This window comes from Osmerus mordax, chromosome 24, assembly GCF_038355195.1.
Source record: "Osmerus mordax isolate fOsmMor3 chromosome 24, fOsmMor3.pri, whole genome shotgun sequence".
In the NCBI taxonomy this organism is placed as follows: Eukaryota; Metazoa; Chordata; class Actinopteri; order Osmeriformes; family Osmeridae; genus Osmerus; species Osmerus mordax.
Genome location: NC_090073.1, coordinates 5,833,140 through 5,850,808, shown reverse-complemented (window position 1 = coordinate 5,850,808; position 17,669 = coordinate 5,833,140). Strand labels below are relative to the sequence as shown.

The following is a 17,669-nucleotide window of genomic DNA, read 5'->3' as shown; positions in this document are numbered from 1 at the left end:
AGAAACTGAAGCTCTCATACGACACTGTGTTCAACTCCCTTTGCGGAACGGCACAAACGGGCTCACACCAGAGCAGAGAGAGGAGTGGTAGGCCTGGATCATGAAGCCAAACTGAGCAAGAGGACAAATGCATTAGCGTGTCTGGTTTGAGAAACAGACACAAGACTGCTGTAACGTTGCAATTTCCCTTCGGAATTAACGGAAGCACCCACCGACGTAACTTCCTAGACATCTCACAGGTCCTCAACTGGCCGCTTGTGATGACCAAGGGATGGTCTGGGAGTGTTTGGGTACAGGGAGAGATTTGTAAAAGGGATCTTGAAGAAGGAAGGTGCTTGATTGGAGCCACGTTTCTCCTATAACAGGTCATGACCCAAAGCATAGCTCCAAACTGCAAGAACTATTTAGAGAAGAAGCAGTCAGCTGGTATTCTGTCGATAATGGATTGGCCAGTTGATGTCAGCCCTACTGAGCTGTTGTGGGAGCAGCCTGATGGTATGGTACATAAGTGCCCATCAAGCCAATCCAACTTGAGAAAGGTGGTTCAGGAAGCATGGGGGGAGAAAATCTCTTCAGATGACCTTAACTTATTATTTGACAAAAGCAACGTTTTGAAGGACACAATTTTATATATATATATATATATATATATATATATATATATAAAAAAAAAAAAAATCAAACCATGTCAATTACTATTTCCTTTTCATTTAGCTCTATACCTATTCAAACTCAATGTGATTTCATGGAAAACAAGGACATTTCTAAGTGACCCCAAACTTTTGAAAAGTATGTTACCTGGTAATTTATTCCATCTGTAACTCTGGCAGTGGAACAACCATGTTTGTTTACATATGTATGTCATATTTTCACACTAACGCCATTACAATATTATATTGTTTACAGTGTACTGTGGTATTCTACAGTATGAAAACCCTGTAGAGAAGTTAGTTTAATGTAGCTATTTCAGGATGACAATTGACTATCAAGTTTTTTAGGCTGAGCATACATGTACCTTTTGGTAGAGTACATTATTTAGATTTATGCATGCATCACTCATCTTTAAACTCAATTTACACAAATGTTTGATAACCAATCAGTAATGTTTTGTCAATAAACTGTGTAGTTATTGCACGTTGGACCCGTAGAATTGATTTGGTCTTCTTCCACAGAAATTTCTAAAAACATCTGAGCTAAAACCTGGAAATCCTTACATTAAAATACCTTAGTAAACATAGTACATACAGTTTTATGAAATAAATACTGGCATTCAAACAATTGATTTAGCAAGTCAAACCAAATTTGTCCCCAAATGTTAAAATGGGAAATACAACTAAATAAATAATGAAAAGAATTAGAAAGCACCAACTTGTTTCACTTCATCTCTACTATCCAAAGTAGTCTTTACTGCCACCTGCTGGTTTAAAGATGTTTTGTCATCACAAAGCAACAACATGATCTAGAAAAACTGCTCTTTTGAATCTTTTGTACTTAAAAAGAACAATTACTTTTTTTTCAACCCTAACCCTTTAAAGGTCGCCTGATCTCCAGACTGACATGGTACTTCCTCTTCTTGCAAGTCTCCATTCCAGACTTCTCCGATGAGAGAACAGCAACAGCATGATGCAATATATTACTTCTATGTTACTGATTCCTTCCACCCAAAATATGTTTAAGAGGTTAAGGCACCATTCTCTTTTCAACCAGGGCCAACAAGGTTAAAGTCTTGATTTCAATACCTCCTTATAATCTATACTGTCAGTCCAGTCACACCATGACTTAAAGGGTAACTTGGCTCTGAGGTAGAGGAGCAAGAGGTATTATTAAGAGATCTCGCCTTATGAAGTCTTTGGACCAGAGTACCTCTCCTATACCGTGTGATCTGGGTCCAGCCCAGAATATTGACAGTCAATTCCAACGCTGCTATGGCCAATTAAGTGCCCGGGCAACGGCAGCCCAGCTCTTCCCTTTACATGTCTCACTAGGCTGAAGGAGAAAACCTATAACTCTCAACTCATCGGAGAGACTTAGAATTCAGTCCAAGTCTTTTAAAAAGTTCCTCCAAATAGGATCTCTTCAGCAGGTCCTCTCTGCTGTGGGCTCAAAGGAAGAGGCTGATTTTGGCAGGGACAGACTTGCAGCCTGTGGTGGAGAAGTACTGGCCCTGTTGAGGAGAGTAGAGCATGGCTCCCCCTACCGCCTCGACCACGTCACTGCGACGGCCCAGGCCCCGCCGGCACAGCTCCTGACGGGCACAGCGCTCCACGTGGCGTCTGCTGAGCGGAAGGAAAGGCACGTACCTGGTGATGAGCTTCTCCTTGATGATGCTGGAGTGGTAGAAACCACCTGGAGGGAGGGAAGACGGAAGAGAGACAGAATCCTCTTTAGCAAATGAGGACAGCTTGGAGAATAAAGGCCCTTGCACACTGAGTGCGAAGTTTTCGTATCGCAATCGTCAGCCTCAAAATTCGGTGGCTATGGATGCGAAAAACACAGAGGCAGCGTGTAAGCGCGATTGACATAACGTGAGGTTGTGTTTTTTTTTTTTTTACGTTTCGGACACGAATTTCGGACTCAGTGTGCAAGGGCCTTAACACCACAACATTTTGTGTAAAGTTCTCCGATTTTTCTTTTCCCCCCCACCGAACGGCGGTTCTTACTTCCAGTGCTGTTGAACACGGCCTGGGAGATGCTGTCCTCCAGGTCCCTCGATCTGATCTCCTCTAGCTCCCTACCAGCCTGACGGACCTCCACAGCCAGACGGTTAATCACTTTCTCCCCAGTGGTACTAGAACCAGAGAGGCAGAGAGAGAGAGAGAGAGGCAGAGAGAGACAGAGACAAATAGAGAAACGAAGAGCAAGACAGAGTGAGAGAAAGAGAGATAAGTCCAGAGGCCCATATACAATCCACACACAGTGAAGTCAAGGACATTTGCTGGCCGCGACAACTTTCACAGGTCAGTGAGCGCTGGCTAGGATGTGCTACCTGATGAAGACGTAGATGGCTTTGCGGTAGTTGGTTTGGAACACCACGTGGGACGGACCCAGGAAGGGCTCCAAGACGTCAACCAGGCCTGGCGGCATCTTCTCCATCTCATCAAAGATGAAGACAGAGCGAGCGCAGGCGGTCAGGTTTCCCTCCACCCACCTCTTAAGATCCTCCTTCGCGGCGAAGACAAAGTGGTGGAGACAGAGCAGAGGCAAAAATGTCAAAACAAATGTTCAACAAGTAAAATGCTGTTGGCCAATCGATATTTACAAGGTGATACCAAGTCTACTACTCAAATGCTGGTGAACAATGCTACGTTGTCAACAAGAGGCCAAAGTACAGAAGTAATCATGACTCTGTGTATGTAGTGCATCGTAGTTGTGTTGATTAATTGGGAAAACAAATAGGGTATGTGACGTTGGGAAATATAAGAAACGTATCCTACCCTGTACTGTTTGACACGGCCTGTTAAGGGGAAGTGTAGGGTGGGCACAAACTGGTGGACATAAGGGCTGCCCATGGCTTTGCCATAGAGGTGTTCTCCCAACATGGAGCTGACTAGAGTCTTGCCCGTCCCAGAAGAGCCATGAAAGGACAAGACAAGGGGTCGGTCAGGGCTCTCCTTCTGGAGAAACCTCGACATCTCCTCTGAAACTATGTCCTGGACCAGATGCTGTCCATAGATGTTCTTGTAGAGGTCCCATTCCAGATCTGTAATGGGCGGAAGATAAACGTCAGATTTAACTTTAACTTCGGTTGTGTTATAAGCGTCTCCAAATAAAATGTAAATGTAACTCTTGCCTTGCTAAGTAAGTGACAACAGATCAAGCGTCAGTCGTGGTACTGTTGGCACAACTGTTTTTTTTTGACAGCTGACAAGTTAAAATAGCCATCTGACATACGCAGCTACCACGTTAACATCTAGCTACTAGCTCTAACATGATAGCACTAGCTACTGTACAGTAGCTAGCTTATGCTGCTTTGCTTCCAACTAGCAAATTACCCAGCTAGCTAGCAAGCACTGGCTATGTAAGAGCGAGACAGCCGCGCTAGACAACATAACCCATGGTTTACATTTGACGTTTTTGTTAGCTAGCACTAGCTAGCAAGTTCACTGACGGTGGGTAAGAAACTAGCAAACCACCGTAGTTACGACAGGTTCCCGTAGCTTGATCTCACCCCACCCAAGTTAAAAGCGCTGATACCTACCTTTAAGGTTTGGGTTGAAATCGCAATTACAGCTGCTAGATATGTGACAGTAAATTCCCAGAAAATCACCCTCGACTGGGATGAAGTAAAGCAAAGACAACGCAGCTAAGTTAACAAACATTCTGGTTTTGTCTTTACTTGTTAGCCTATGTCAATATGCTAACCAAGCTAGCTCTACGCTCTACGTAACCCAGCTAGCTCTACGCTCTACGTGTGGGACACCAAAATGGACTTGCACGACCAAAAAAAATCACGGACAACTAGGGGGCATTAATTTGTAGTTTTATTTTTCTATTTTCTGTTGAACAGACAAGGCATATGCTTCTAGAAAACGCCAATTCCCATAATATAATTTTTGCTATCCACACTACACTGCACAGGGCAGAGGTTACTGGAAATTATATAATTAAAACTTGGCATGAGTCAGAACCATAGACAGGATATAATTATCGGAGCATTGATAACTAATCAATGTGGAGCTATCAGTGGACTTTATCATTGGTCAGTTAATGTAGACAGTCAATGTAGACACTGTAATTTTGCATACTGTATTTATTACAGACACTTCATTAATCAAGCGCTAAGTACCATACATAAATAAAATGTAATTTTCTTTACATTCCTTTTGGAAATGTCTCTGTATTATTTGGTGGTCAGGGTTAAACAACACTGTTCTCACACTATTCTTGACACTTCTTGGAGAGTGCAATCATGGATTGATTGATTAGCCTATATGAAAACCTATTATACAGAGCCGCACACACGTACGCTATACATGTACCATGATTAACTTCTTAGATAGAAAGTCAGTGATAATGTACAATAAACAAGTCACAAGTAAGGCACTGTCCAAACAGCATACATTGTTGTACAACCTGAAATATCCAACATCTGTCAACATCTGTCATTACCACTGAAGCTCCCTGTGGTTTTAGTCCTCATGGCACAGCCCCATTTTAAGTAGGAACTTGATTAAAACTTATAATTTAGCAAACAACTGGATAGTAACAGGAAACAGGGATACAACACAAAACTAGCCTCAGTATGTCACAAAGGTCTATGCAAGGCACACCTGTAAAGCAGCATCAGTACCTATAGAAGTATAATAATTGCAGTAGTGCAGATCTCCTGGCCCTGACATCAGTACCATTTTTATTTTCCCTTGTGATCCCATGGATCCCTTGTCCCATGTCCAGACATAAACAAAATGCAGCTATCAAAACATTACATTTTCCCATATTTAAGTGACAGGACTTGCTTGCCATGTCACTTAAGGGCAAAATCAACAAACATGAAATGTCCTTCCACAGGGTCCTCTGAGGGACTCTGGCTCACTGAGGTCGAGGAGGGGGCTCCAGTTTATTGGACAGGGCTGTCAACACTTGGTCAAACTTGGCATAGCGTTCTGTCTGCTTCTCCTCGGCTCCTCGACTACCCCATAGCAACCTCATCTGGAACTCTGTGAGGAAGAGCTCCTGGATGTCTGGCTGCTCCTGGAAGCCTGCATCATGAACAACAAACACACACTTAGAAATGCATACATGCACAGCGAACTGCCTTCACAAACACACACAACACACACAAACCTTCACTCACACCACTCACTCTCTCAATCACTCACTCATTCACCATCCATATGCATACAGCAACCATTTGTTTATTTTTGGGCAGTTCAATGCAACTCAAAGCATGTACCTCACACCCCTGAAAGAGGAAAAGGATTCCTCTCACCCTCCCTTACCCTGTAATTGAGTCTCTGCGTTGGTGTGGTAGACCCCCCCCAGCTGAGCAATGGTACGTGCCGCCCCCAGATGACTCATGACCCCCTCCACTCCGGTCTCCACTGTCTCCCATGGCTCCACCCCCTCCCCAACCGCCACACTCTTCTCCAGAAGGTAAAGCAGGGGGACCACATGTGGGAAACATGTGTTTGACAACGGACAACTCTCTACGAGGGCAGAAACACAGGTCTGTCAGGTCCAAACAGAGGCCAAAAATAACATAACGTTTTTATATTATTATTATTATTATTTATAAGATTATTATTATTATTACCTTTCCCATCATTCAGACTCTTCATGAAAGGCTTCAGGGTTTTCTCATAGAGGATGGCGCCCTCAGTATGTCGCTGGCGTAACAACATCCAAGTCTGCTCCAGGCGGGAAATCTGAGAGGAGAAACAACAGCTTATCAACCAGTGATTTTCCCAACATATAATAAGTATGAAATAACTATCCTTAGATAGGAACGATTTCACACAAACAACACTTATTTCCCAGCATAAAGGAGACGTGAAATTGAATATCGATACCGTTCCACAGGGGTTTGCATTCTCAGAACAATACAGAGAATAGATTTGTCCAAGGCTATCATTTATCCTGGGCTATTGTACCTGTGGCAGCTCCAAGGCTCTCATGATGGCGGCAAAACCAAACAGGTTTCCTAAGCTGCTCTTGAGCTCCGCAGCTATCTGGATAGCCTTGTGTAGCAAGGCAGCTCTCTCTTCAGCTGTGCCCGTGCATCCCAGCACATCCACCGCTAGCATGATGGACATGGTCACAAACCTAGGAATGAGAGAGGGATGGGAGGCAGAGTTGGGTGGAGAGAGAGAGAAAGAGGCAGGGGGGGAGGCAGAGGGAGGGGGAGACAGAGAGAGGGTGGGATGGGTGGAGTGGGGTGAAAGAGAGAAAGACACGTGAGGGGTACGTTTATGACCAGTGTCTTGGGGGATTTGCCTCTCGTTTACAAACATGGCCGTGGTCACGAGTCGCTCTACCTTTCTAGCAGGTCCAGACGAAGCTGGTGGCCATGAGGCAGGGTCAGGAGCTCTATCCCGTAGCTCACTCCCATCCTCCTCTGCATCTCTGGACTAACCCCCAGTATCCTGGCAACCTGATGACACAGTAATCACATAGTAGAAGGTCAACAACCAAAAAAAGACTAATGGTAGTTATGCTGGATGTGTTTACGCATGTGTTCTTCGTTTATGCGTGTAGGTGTCGTATGCTTGTTTCTCTCTGTTCGTGGTGAAGTACCATGCAGTCGGCCTTGGTGATGTGCTTGGCTGCGGTCTTGGCGTCCACTTCAGCCAGCAGCTCCTTCCTCCTCCTCAGCACGCCCATCTCCAGGGGCTTGTTGTCCCTGGGCAGCAGCTTGGACCTATATCTGCTGGGCCTGAAGACAGACACTTTCTCCACCTCAGGAAGAAAGAACACATTCCCATTCTTGCCATTTCCTGGGCTTAGGCCAGAGTCAAGTCCTTCCTCGGCACAGAGACGCTCCACGTAGCTGTTGGCCTGGAGGCTGGGCTGTTCGTAGTGGCTGCCCCCTGTGTCCGCCTCTGCCCTGGGGCAGCTGTGGGGGTGCGGGGGCTGGGGGGTGCGGGGGAGGTGGATGTTGTTGTTGGGGGAGGGTTGCGGCTGGGCTGAGATGGGGGCTGTGATCCCCATTCGGTTGCCATGGTGATGGTGCTGACCCCTGTGTTGGGGGACTGGAAAAACAAGCAGAATTTAGAATATTATTATTATGTAGTAAAATATTATTTTACCATTGCAGTTTCTAACATGAGAATTGACATTGGGCGTTTGAAATACAAGAATGTTGAAATATTTACCTTGGCACAGCACTAGCTCTTTAAGTTAGTAAAAAATCCGGTAAGCATTTACTAACAGAGATAAGAAACAAGTACAGCATGTGGCTTAATGGCTTTATCACCTGTGGCTAATTATATAGCTACTAATCAGTAGATAGAGTCCTGATACAATCAGTTTTAGGTTGACTTCTGTCCTACAACAGTTCGCTCCAACATTTTCACAACACGTGAGGCAGAAAAAAGGTTTTTTTAATGAGTGCCTGTGTGTCAGCAGCAACAGAAAGCAGTGCACTGCCTCCTCAGAACATAAACCTTGTTTTCACCTGTGCTTAGTTTGGTTAATTCCTCACACCTGTGCTCATCATGTGTATTCGTACCCCTCAGTTCTTTGTACTCTTTTTGCTAAGGAATGGTACTACTTTAGTTCAGGCTAAGTTTTTCTCCTTCTTAACTATAGTTGTGTTTAGACCTCTCGACTGTTTATCTTATGCACTGGCCTTTGGATTGTCCCTATTACCCTGTCCAGCGAACCTTGGTCTGTAATTTATGGTTTCATAAACTCTGCACTTGGATCCCAACCCTCAGTGTGTAGTCTCGTAACACTGAGGTGATTGGAGTGTAGAATTGTGACCCCCTTCAATTGCAGCCAAAGTATGTGCCATAATGACTTAAGAAGCACATAATAATCCCAGTAGGTATTCTAGCAATTTGACTTTAAGAACATAAAAAAGCCTATCCCCCTACACATTTTCAAACACCTACTCCAAAGTAAGTCTGCTTTCCACGCGCAAACTCGTGGTACCCCAAAATCAGGCATGTGATGTTTGCCTCCCAGTCCCTGCCCAATCGTTGTTTCACTGCGTACGAGAAAGAAGTGAACTTTGGACACAGCAGCTCCTGGTTTACGTTGGGCTACATAAAAGAGTGTAACCCAACACCATGCCACACTGCTCCTTGGGATATACGGAAGTGTACGTTCATGTTCCAGAGCAGTGTTTTGGCAGACATTCTCCAGAGTGACCGTTCCAAATGTCATCCATTGGCTGAACATCTGACAAAGATTGAGGTTATTTATCGATTGGGATTTTCTGGGTAAGACTTTGTAATGAATCTTGTATCAAAAGTGCTAAAAAGAAGAACTCCAACATTATCCTCCTAATCAGATGAAGTCTCTCAATGCAGTATTCTTCTACATGTGGTGATAAATCATATGGTATCGCAGCGAGTGAATTTAATTAAATTGTATATTCAAAACTAAGTTTTGTTATACAATGGCAAATTAAACTTCAGTGATATAGCAACTGGATCCGATGTAAACACATTTTGGAGAGCTTTTCTACATTTTGGGTTTTGTACAAATGGAATAAAGGGGAAAAGGAACTTGCACAAAAAATATTTCTGTTGCGCAATAATCTCTTCCAGCTGTGGAGCAAGAAGCAAGATCTGATCTTGTGCAAGAAATATAATTATTTTAAGCAAACACGACCATAAACTTGAGAATGCATCTATTCCAGTATCGAAGTGATAAAATGCTAGCCCACAATCTTTCTTATCAGATATACAGTAGAAATATATTACTGACATACATACTGACATTAAGGGGTTATATTTCCCAGAGCAGGTTTGGAAACAACTGTGCTGTTGTCCACAATGATTTACAGTTTATTTCGTTTTGTGTGTCTGAAGACAACATTTTCTAAAGACAAAACATTGATCTGCTACCTCTACACAGCAAATATGGAATGTAGACTGTTAGATAGTCTGCAGTCGGTTTTGTTTAATGTAGGATATTCGGAGTCTTGGACAAGACATACAGCATGTGTATCTATCTCAGAGGCAAAGCTACTGTAGTTATTCTGACAACTAACTCACAACTCTGTATGTGTTGTCTATTAGGTGACAGCTCCACCTAAACATGCATCCTCCAGCCCTGGCAACATGGATCCTGCTGCTGGCTGGTCTGCTTCCAGCCCAGGGAGGGAAGGTGTTGGTGTTCCCACTGGACGGGAGCCATTGGGTGAACATGATGGTTCTCATCGAAGAGCTCTACGCCAGAGGCCACAACATCACAGTCATTCGACCCTCGATCAACTGGTACATCAAGGCGGAATCCCCTTTCTATACATCGGTCACCCTCCTGACCAACTTTGGAATCGACCAAGAGGTCTTCGGTTCGTTTGTGAAGAGAACGCTGGATTTACGGCGTCAAGGAGGATCTGTTTGGTCTCGTGTAGCCTTGGAGATTGATCTCGTGAAACAGTTCTATAACATTAACAAAGATCTGGTCGAGGTGATTGGGCAAACATTTGAGAATGAGGAGCTCATGAAGGCGTTCAGAGAAGCGGAGTACGACGTGGTTCTGTCCGACCCGGCCGGTGGCGGAGGGGCACTGATTGCACGTAAACTCGGCCTTCCTCAAGTCTTCAATGTCAGGTGGACCATCCAGGGCGAGGGACATCAGTGCATCGCCCCATCGCCGTTGTCCTACGTCCCAATCGCCGGGTCAGAGCTGACTGATAAAATGACGTTTTATGAGAGATTAATAAACGTCTTTATGTATTTGTTTACAAGACTCCAAGTGGCGTACGTCACAGACTCGACCTATATGTCGTTTGTCCATCGCTACTTTGGCCCAGACGTTCATTACATGGAGTTGTTCCAGGACGCGGACATCTGGCTCATGAGGAACGACTTCACCTTTGAGTTTCCTCGTCCCACCATGCCCAACGTTGTGTACATGGGCGGATTCCAGTGCAAGCCCTCCAAGCCGCTCGCCCAGGATCTCGCCGACTTCGTCCAGAGCTCTGGGGAACACGGGGTCGTCGTCATGTCCTTGGGCACCTTGGTGGGACATCTCCCCGACGACGCAGCGGAGGACATCGCTGCCGCTTTCGCGCAGGTACCGCAGAAGGTCATCTGGAGGCATACGGGGAAGAGGCCCGCCGCCCTCTGCAACAACACCCTACTGGTGGACTGGCTGCCCCAGAACGACCTCTTAGGACACCCCAAGACCAAAGTGTTCGTGGCCCACGGGGGAACCAACGGAGTTCAGGAGGCCATCTACCACGGCGTTCCTATCCTCGGCCTGCCTCTGATGTTCGACCAGAGCGACAACCTCTCCCGGATGAAAGCCAAAGGCGTCGCCAAGGTGGTGGACATAGCCTACCTGAACCGAGACAACTTCCTGGAGGCGCTGAGGGCGGTGCTGGAGGAGCCGTCGTACAGGGAGAACATGCAGAGGCTCTCTAGGCTGCACAAGGACCAGCCCATGAAGCCGCTGGACCAGGCCATGTTCTGGATCGAGTACGTCATGAGACACAAGGGAGCTCCTCATTTGAGGACACAGTCGTTCAGGATGTCCTGGATTCAGTACCACTCTGTTGATGTTATAGCTACATTACTGGCAGCACTTCTGATCATTTTACTGCTCTGTTTATCCTCTGGAATGTTTTTGTGGCGAAAAGTGTTTTGTAGGAGGAAAGCGAAAAGAGATTGATAATGACGACAAATAGGTATGAATTCTGTAAAGGTACTGTGTCATTTACGTAAACCAACAAATGATTTATTTTATTGAGGATAATTGCTATGTTCACTAGTATCTTAATAACAGATATGCATTTGTGGTCAGCTTTGGTATCATGGAATAAAGTAAAAAATAGGATGATAGTGTTTTGCTTCATTTATGGCAGAACTTAAATTAGCACTAATTTGTTTTATACTGAAACAAATTGATTTAGCAGATGCTAAACAGACAGATGCTCGTGAAATTTTGCACAGGGGAGCATTTGAACCTGTAACCTCTTCATCTGCAGTCAAAAGCTCTAACCACTGTGCTACACCCTTTTTGCTATCTGCAGAGAAGCTTCAACTCACTGGTGTTGAATTTAGGAGACAGAGGGTTTTCCCCAGTAGTACACGAGGGCTGGAGACGATCCAAGCTGCCAAGCTCACAGCTCCAGACTGCTCCCTTGTGGTGAACATGCGAAGGGCTGAACACAAACGAACAGACACATACACACGCACAAACCAAATTTGGGGTGAACAATTACAACAAACACGATTAGCCTCATGTAAAACATAACAAGGGCCTGAACACCCACCGAATCCCTGTTATGAAATTCAACCTCACCTCAAGGGGCAGGTGTTGCCTGTTCTGTTTCCATCGCCAGTCTTGTTCTGCGCAACCCTCTGGCAAGAAGGAGAGCTCACCGCATAGCTCCTTGGTCCGCCCGTATCAAACAAAGCCTCCAGGTACCTCAGGGGCAATGTCCGATTGACAGGACGATGGATCTCAGCTCCGCTGTGTAGGGTCAGCGCTGTCCTGTTCCCCGCGTAGAAGTGAATCAGCGCCGGAACGGAGTTGAAACGCTCCCCCTCCAAGGCGTACTGGACACGGCTGGAGATGTCACCGGACCGGACCGCAACTTTGCTGACGAGGAAGTGCAGAGTCTTGTGAGTCCAGCGGCTGGTCAGAACATGGTCTCCCTGGCTGGAGAGTGAGTCCCTGATCAGGAAGTCTCCATGGTTCTCCACCAGAGACTCAGCAACCTGTTTCAAATCAAATCCAAATGTATTTATTTTGCTTTTTCAAACAACCAATGTCACAGAGGGCTTTGTTTGCAAATGCTTTTTCAGTGTATCCCGATGGATTCAGATGCGATTGATCGTGCTCATGTATTTGCTTATGTGTGTGAGTGTGTGTGTGTGTGCGTATGTGTGTATGTGGGTGCAGGCCTGCGTGTGTTTGCGCATGTGTGTAAGTGAGTGTGTGTACGTGCGTGTGTGCGCCCGTGCAGGCATGTGCGTGTGTATGCGCGAGCGTGTGTGTGTGTGACAGATGGCAGGTGTGTCCGACCTGCCAGGGGATGTGTCCATGGTACCAGGCGTGGCTCTGCAGGACGCCGCCACTCAGCTTCAGCTCCTCCTCCAGCTCCTTGCGTTGCTTCTCCGTCGGAGCGTCCAACCAGAACCTGTCCTTGGAGAACTTCCGAGAAGGAAGGACAAACATGGCCGACGATGTCAAAGAGATGCTAACAAAACCAAAAAAAGAATAGGAATCGACAGACTTTCAACTGTTTGCCCCTAATGTTAGTGACCAGTCTGTTACTAATGCTGGTCTCTGTGTCTGTATCATGCAGAGCTCTACATTGTTTTGTTGAAAGAGAGTGCGAGGATAGGAAGGGTAGAGAGGGAGATTAAAAAGGATAGAGAGAGAGGGCAGGAAGGGTAGAGCGAGATAGAGAGAGAGAGAGAGAGAGAGAGAGAGAGAGAGAGAGAGAGAGAGAGAGAGAGAGAGAGAGAGAGAGAGAGAGAGAGAGAGACTGAGCGAGGTTCGAAAGAGTTGAGAGAGAGAGATGTCTGGCATTCCCACACCGGCATCACAGCACAGTCTTGGGTGAGTTGTCTAGGAAACGTTCTTGTGAAACAGCCCCATCAGTCAGCAAAGCTTTGTCATGTCTTTAGACAAACGGGGACAGACACTGTACATCAAGCAACTCCCCGGTCACCAACTCAATAAATGTTTGTGGAATTCTCCACTCTGGAGGAACACCGGCTGCAAGCAATTGTTCCCAGCCATTAATCCTGGCTGATGTATTGTTTTTCTCAACAGTCCCTATCCAACCCATTCAAGAGTCTGTCCCATGGGACACTGAATCAGGTTTGGCGTCGGTCCAATACACTTCAAAACAAAGAGAGACAACCTAAAGACCTAGAAACCTAATTAATAGCGTTAATTCCATCACCATTATCATTCATGACAAGTTCATCCCTTTGAGACAACTGGGATGTTTGTGAAAGTTAGAGGGAAGGCGAATGTAAGGATTGTGTGGATTGGAAGCACTTCTCGCTCTCTCTCTCCCTCTTCACCTTTGTCAGGCACAACTAGTCATATCCAGATTGGGCTTTGTTGCCCATGGTAACCCTGCTGGCGTGAAGGATCTCTAGGAATGGGCAGGAGTCCCAAACTCTTTTTTTTTTTTCACCAATCCTAATTCAATTAGAGCTTGACCACTGAGCACACAGAAGCCTCAACAGGGTTCTCCTGGTTTCATATGAAAACAGCGAGGCATGGAGATTTCCAAAAGACACCCCCTCTAATAATAAGAAGGTGACTAGCTTCAATATCCAGCTAAAGAATACACTCCAACTGCTCAGTTGCAAATATCAGAAGTTTTCTTCAAACCATACTTTTTTTCAGGATCGTCCTGGTTACTAAAAGTTTCAAGTTTATTCACATTTTGCAACAAGTACAAGTTCAGAAACATTCTTGGTCCCCCTGACAGTTTCCTATCGTCAAAAGTGAGTCCTGGTTTTAAATCCTAGCAGTGGCGAAAATCTGCTATCAACTTTGGGGGGGACAATTATATGAAATTTTCTCAAGAGCAATTCCTGAGGTGGACACCAAAATTACTGCTGTAACACATAGCACATTAAAAAAGCGCCATTGTGTCCATAATCCATAATCCATAATTAGCAAAGCGCTTTCATTGCGTATTATTAATATTATTGAAATTACATAGTACAGGGATTTATTGGGGGGGACAAATCATATTTTTCCCAGGATGGGGGGGTCGTGTCCCCCAGGGATTTCCGCCTATGAATCCTAGATCCACGAGAGAGAAAGAAATTCTTACCTTTACATATTCACCACTGTTCATGGCATCCAGTGGGCTAAAAGGATAAAGAAACAACAGAATGTGGATTTGTTTCATGATCATATTGCTCAATACATTTAATACATATATATATGCAATTGTTTGTGTGTGTTTGTTTTGTGTTTACATCTGTACATCTCACTTCATGCAATGTTATGTTATTGCTATGATGTCATAACAAACAGTCATGACCAAACAAGGCATCCAATTCACAGAGAAACATTAGAAAGAGGACAAAATGTGAAGAGCAAAAAAAAAAATGCTTTCGGACTCAAAATGAGTTTGTATGAGGTGTTCTTTGGATAGAGATACGTGGCCCAAAAAAAACTTTACGGACGTAGGGAAAAATGTGCTTTTAATTTCCTGGATTACTTGTATCCTCTTTGTTCATAAGGTACATTACGTATTGGTAGGACTGACATAGAGCAATCCTTCTTATCAAAGTCTAAATCTGCCACAGCACCAGCTTGCTACGGTCTACAAAACCTCTTTCAGGGAGGACGTGCAGTCATACTGTGAGTGAGGCTGTGAGTGTCCTTCTGAGAATCTCTGAACATTTTCGCAACTCTGCTATTCCTCAGAAAGTTGCATTTTGTCCCTGAGAGCTTGTCAAGAGCCAAGGCCTCTTGCCACCATAAACCAGATCTCTCTTTCACACAACACACACGGCTCCCCAGTAGATCCCTAAACACTAAGAGGACAATGGAAAAGCTGGAAACAACAATCTGGCCATGATAATACAGTATCCAATCAATTTTTGGATCGATTTTCATATACATAATATGGCACTTACAGCAAACTGTGTCTATTGAATGTTTGACAGAATGTCCCTGTATTTGGTTGGGAGGGTCCCTCCAGATGAGAAATACATTTCTACCACATTAAAACACTGTTGGCCAACAACACTCAGCCAGCTGTAGAGACCCCACGCTCCCTCACACACGCACGCACACACACACATGCACACACAAGCACACACACAGACAAGCAGATAATCCCGGCATCATATTTAAATGTACTTCTCTTGACACTGCCAACGTGCATTCAGAAAACAGACACTCGACGTCACATGTTGTAGAGGTTTATGAAAGAGGGTCAACCTTTCCCATCTAACAGTGGAAAAACATGACCAAATGCCTTTGAGTCAACATCTGTGTCAACACTTCTTTGAACCTCGCTGGACTCAAAAGTATTGAGCATAGGGTCCCCAACTCTCCACGGAAATGTGACTCAGACCTATTACTGTAATGACATAAAATGTAATATCTAAAAAAGATAACAAGCTATTCTGTCTCATGTCTTTTGTGTTTAGAACTTTCCTTTTATAAAAATCTGGATAAAAAAAAAAAACGGTTATCATCACTACTATAGGAGGTCAACTTGAACAGACTCGTCTGAACAATTTATCAGTCACACAGTGACAGCTGAAAGAACAGGCGTCGTTCTCTGATTCCAGTACAAAGAGCACTGCCCAGCTTCACAGTCATGTCATGCTTTGGGCTGAGAAGAGGAGAAACAGACACATTCCTTGAGCAATAGTGCATTACATAATACTTAGAGTCCGTATAGGCTACAAATGACAAAACGATGTAGCCGCTTACTAAACGGTGCAATAAGGCTGATCACTCAAGTGAGCATTTTATTTCATGGAGCTATTCGATTATTAAAGTTGAATGCATTGTTAATGGTTGAAGCATATTAAAGTATAATTGATCAAATGTAACATGGGATTTAATGTTCTTATATCTCTGTCTCTAAATAACATTCTTAAATCGCTGTTACTTTTACATGCTATTCCAATGACCAATGTCGCAAAGACCACTGGCTATCGCAATTCATTTTGCATTAGGTCAGTCAACATACCAAATAAACAGTCTAATAAACAGTGACCTGTATGAACCTGGGATTTTGATGCGATGCTGACTGCTAAAGTTCTAGAATGCAAAGTTAGCAATATTATAAAGAAGGTAATCTCACCATAACCCGATTATCATCGCAGGACATAGATTTGACCGGATGCCCGTGCACTGTATTTCAATCTCAATGTCAAGTACTAAATTGAAGCAAGATTCAGAATTCGACTGAGCCGCGGAGAAACAAGTTATTAGGAGACAGGGAGGGACCCTCAGCGCGCATGTCTGTATTGATTGATACCGTATTCTACGTTTCCAAACTCTTTAAATAAATTGAACGGTTCTTTAACACACATTGAGTCAGATTTATGGTCAGAAAACGCGCTTTTCATATTTTCAAGATTTGATTACTCATATTTCACTTTCAGTATTTTCAGAGTTACCAAGAGCCTCATGGATGAGACCAAACTGATAAAGGGCATCTCACCTGTCTACTGTCTCCAGTAATTGCTCTGACCCCGTCCTTTCCAATGCGTCCTCGCCTGTGTGGTTGGCTGGCTCAGCGACAGGTTCCATCACAACATACAAGTCCTGGGTGAGTGCTCTTGTTGCCTCGGGGTAATGTTGAGGGGTGGGGGGCGACGGCACAGGCTCAGCCTTCGTGGCAGTGGGCTCGACCATGGCTGTACTGATCACTGAATGATCCTCACATCCTAACGTTAAGTCTGAACCACGGAAGGGTTTATGGAGCGGTGAGGTCTTAGGTTCTTTTGCAGCTATGATTTTGGATGGGCCTTTGGTGGCACTGGCCGAGGGGGAGGGCACTGGCACCATGGGCAGTGGCCTTCCTTTATTACGATCAGATAGGGGCAGATCCAGACTGGAAAGACTGGAAGCGGACAGAGCACTCAGTAGGGGGGAATGTCGTACATAATCCGCTTCTTTTCTCTGGCCCGGTTCTTTATCAACCCCTGTTTTGTTATCGCTCTTCTTGGAGCCCTTTCGGCTGCTCGGTCTATCTCTACGTGGCTCGGTACCGACGTGGGTGTACATGTCACTGGAGCGGGCGTAGCCTGGGCTGTGCATGCTGGTTGTTATGTCATCAACTGTTTTGTCAAACGCTGTTGTGTCACTTGAGCTCTCTTCACATCCCGAGGACTTCCTGTGGTCCGGCTTGGTTTGGGAACGCTTGGAAAGGGAAAGATTCGAAAGACTCCCGAACCACTTCAAACCTATAAGAGACATTTAATGAGTTTGACCTCTCATCATCATACGGACGCTTTTCTGTGTCACCCTAGTGTTTCACTCTTAGGATTTTGGTTTAATGTAAAATTGAACTGTTTCATGCGAGTAAAGGAATGATTGGTTTT

General features: G+C 44.8%; 2 protein-coding genes and 1 pseudogene across 3 annotated transcripts; 1 reads left to right on the top strand and 2 right to left on the bottom strand.

The window, feature by feature from the left end:
• Positions 1-693: 693 nt before the first annotated feature.
• On the bottom strand, positions 694-4,331 carry tor2a (torsin family 2, member A). Its single transcript, XM_067228117.1, has 5 exons — positions 4,199-4,331; positions 3,435-3,700; positions 2,987-3,162; positions 2,661-2,788; positions 694-2,346 (listed from the first exon to the last, which is right to left on the bottom strand). Exons 1-5 carry the CDS (start codon positions 4,317-4,319, stop codon positions 2,102-2,104), a joined length of 936 nt encoding a protein of 311 aa, XP_067084218.1. The 5' UTR covers positions 4,320-4,331; the 3' UTR covers positions 694-2,101.
• Positions 4,332-4,691: 360 nt separating this feature from the next.
• Positions 4,692-17,525, bottom strand: sh2d3cb (SH2 domain containing 3Cb). 2 transcript variants are annotated; one of them, XM_067227680.1, is made up of 11 exons: positions 16,787-17,525; positions 14,426-14,462; positions 12,646-12,774; positions 11,920-12,338; positions 11,664-11,779; positions 7,234-7,688; positions 6,975-7,090; positions 6,591-6,762; positions 6,254-6,365; positions 5,940-6,146; positions 4,692-5,699 (listed from the first exon to the last, which is right to left on the bottom strand). In XM_067227680.1, exons 1-11 carry the CDS (start codon positions 17,383-17,385, stop codon positions 5,530-5,532), a joined length of 2,532 nt encoding a protein of 843 aa, XP_067083781.1. In that variant the 5' UTR covers positions 17,386-17,525; the 3' UTR covers positions 4,692-5,529. The 2 variants fall into 2 exon arrangements, with proteins under 2 accessions (XP_067083781.1, XP_067083782.1); XM_067227681.1 differs by lacking the exon at positions 16,787-17,525 and adding an exon at positions 16,424-16,516.
• On the top strand, positions 8,787-11,443 carry LOC136932548 (UDP-glucuronosyltransferase 2A2 pseudogene; annotated as a pseudogene).
• Positions 17,526-17,669: the final 144 nt, after the last annotated feature.

Bases quoted from the DNA above. Each gene is read 5' to 3' on its own strand.
- sh2d3cb (XM_067227680.1), bottom strand. From the start codon at position 17,385: ATGCACAGCCCAGGCTACGCCCGCTCCAGTGACATGTACACCCACGTC. The intron at 12,775-14,425 runs GTAAGAATTTCT...CCTTCTCGGAAG, and splicing joins ACAGTGGTGAATATGTAAAG to TTCTCCAAGGACAGGTTCTG. The intron at 12,339-12,645 runs GTCGGACACACC...GATTTGAAACAG, and splicing joins ATGGACACATCCCCTGGCAG to GTTGCTGAGTCTCTGGTGGA.
- tor2a (XM_067228117.1), bottom strand. From the start codon at position 4,319: ATGTTTGTTAACTTAGCTGCGTTGTCTTTGCTTTACTTCATCCCAGTC. The intron at 3,701-4,198 runs GTAGGTATCAGC...CGCCCATTACAG, and splicing joins TTTCAACCCAAACCTTAAAG to ATCTGGAATGGGACCTCTAC. The intron at 2,347-2,660 runs GTAAGAACCGCC...CCCTCCCTCCAG, and splicing joins CGTGTTCAACAGCACTGGAA to GTGGTTTCTACCACTCCAGC.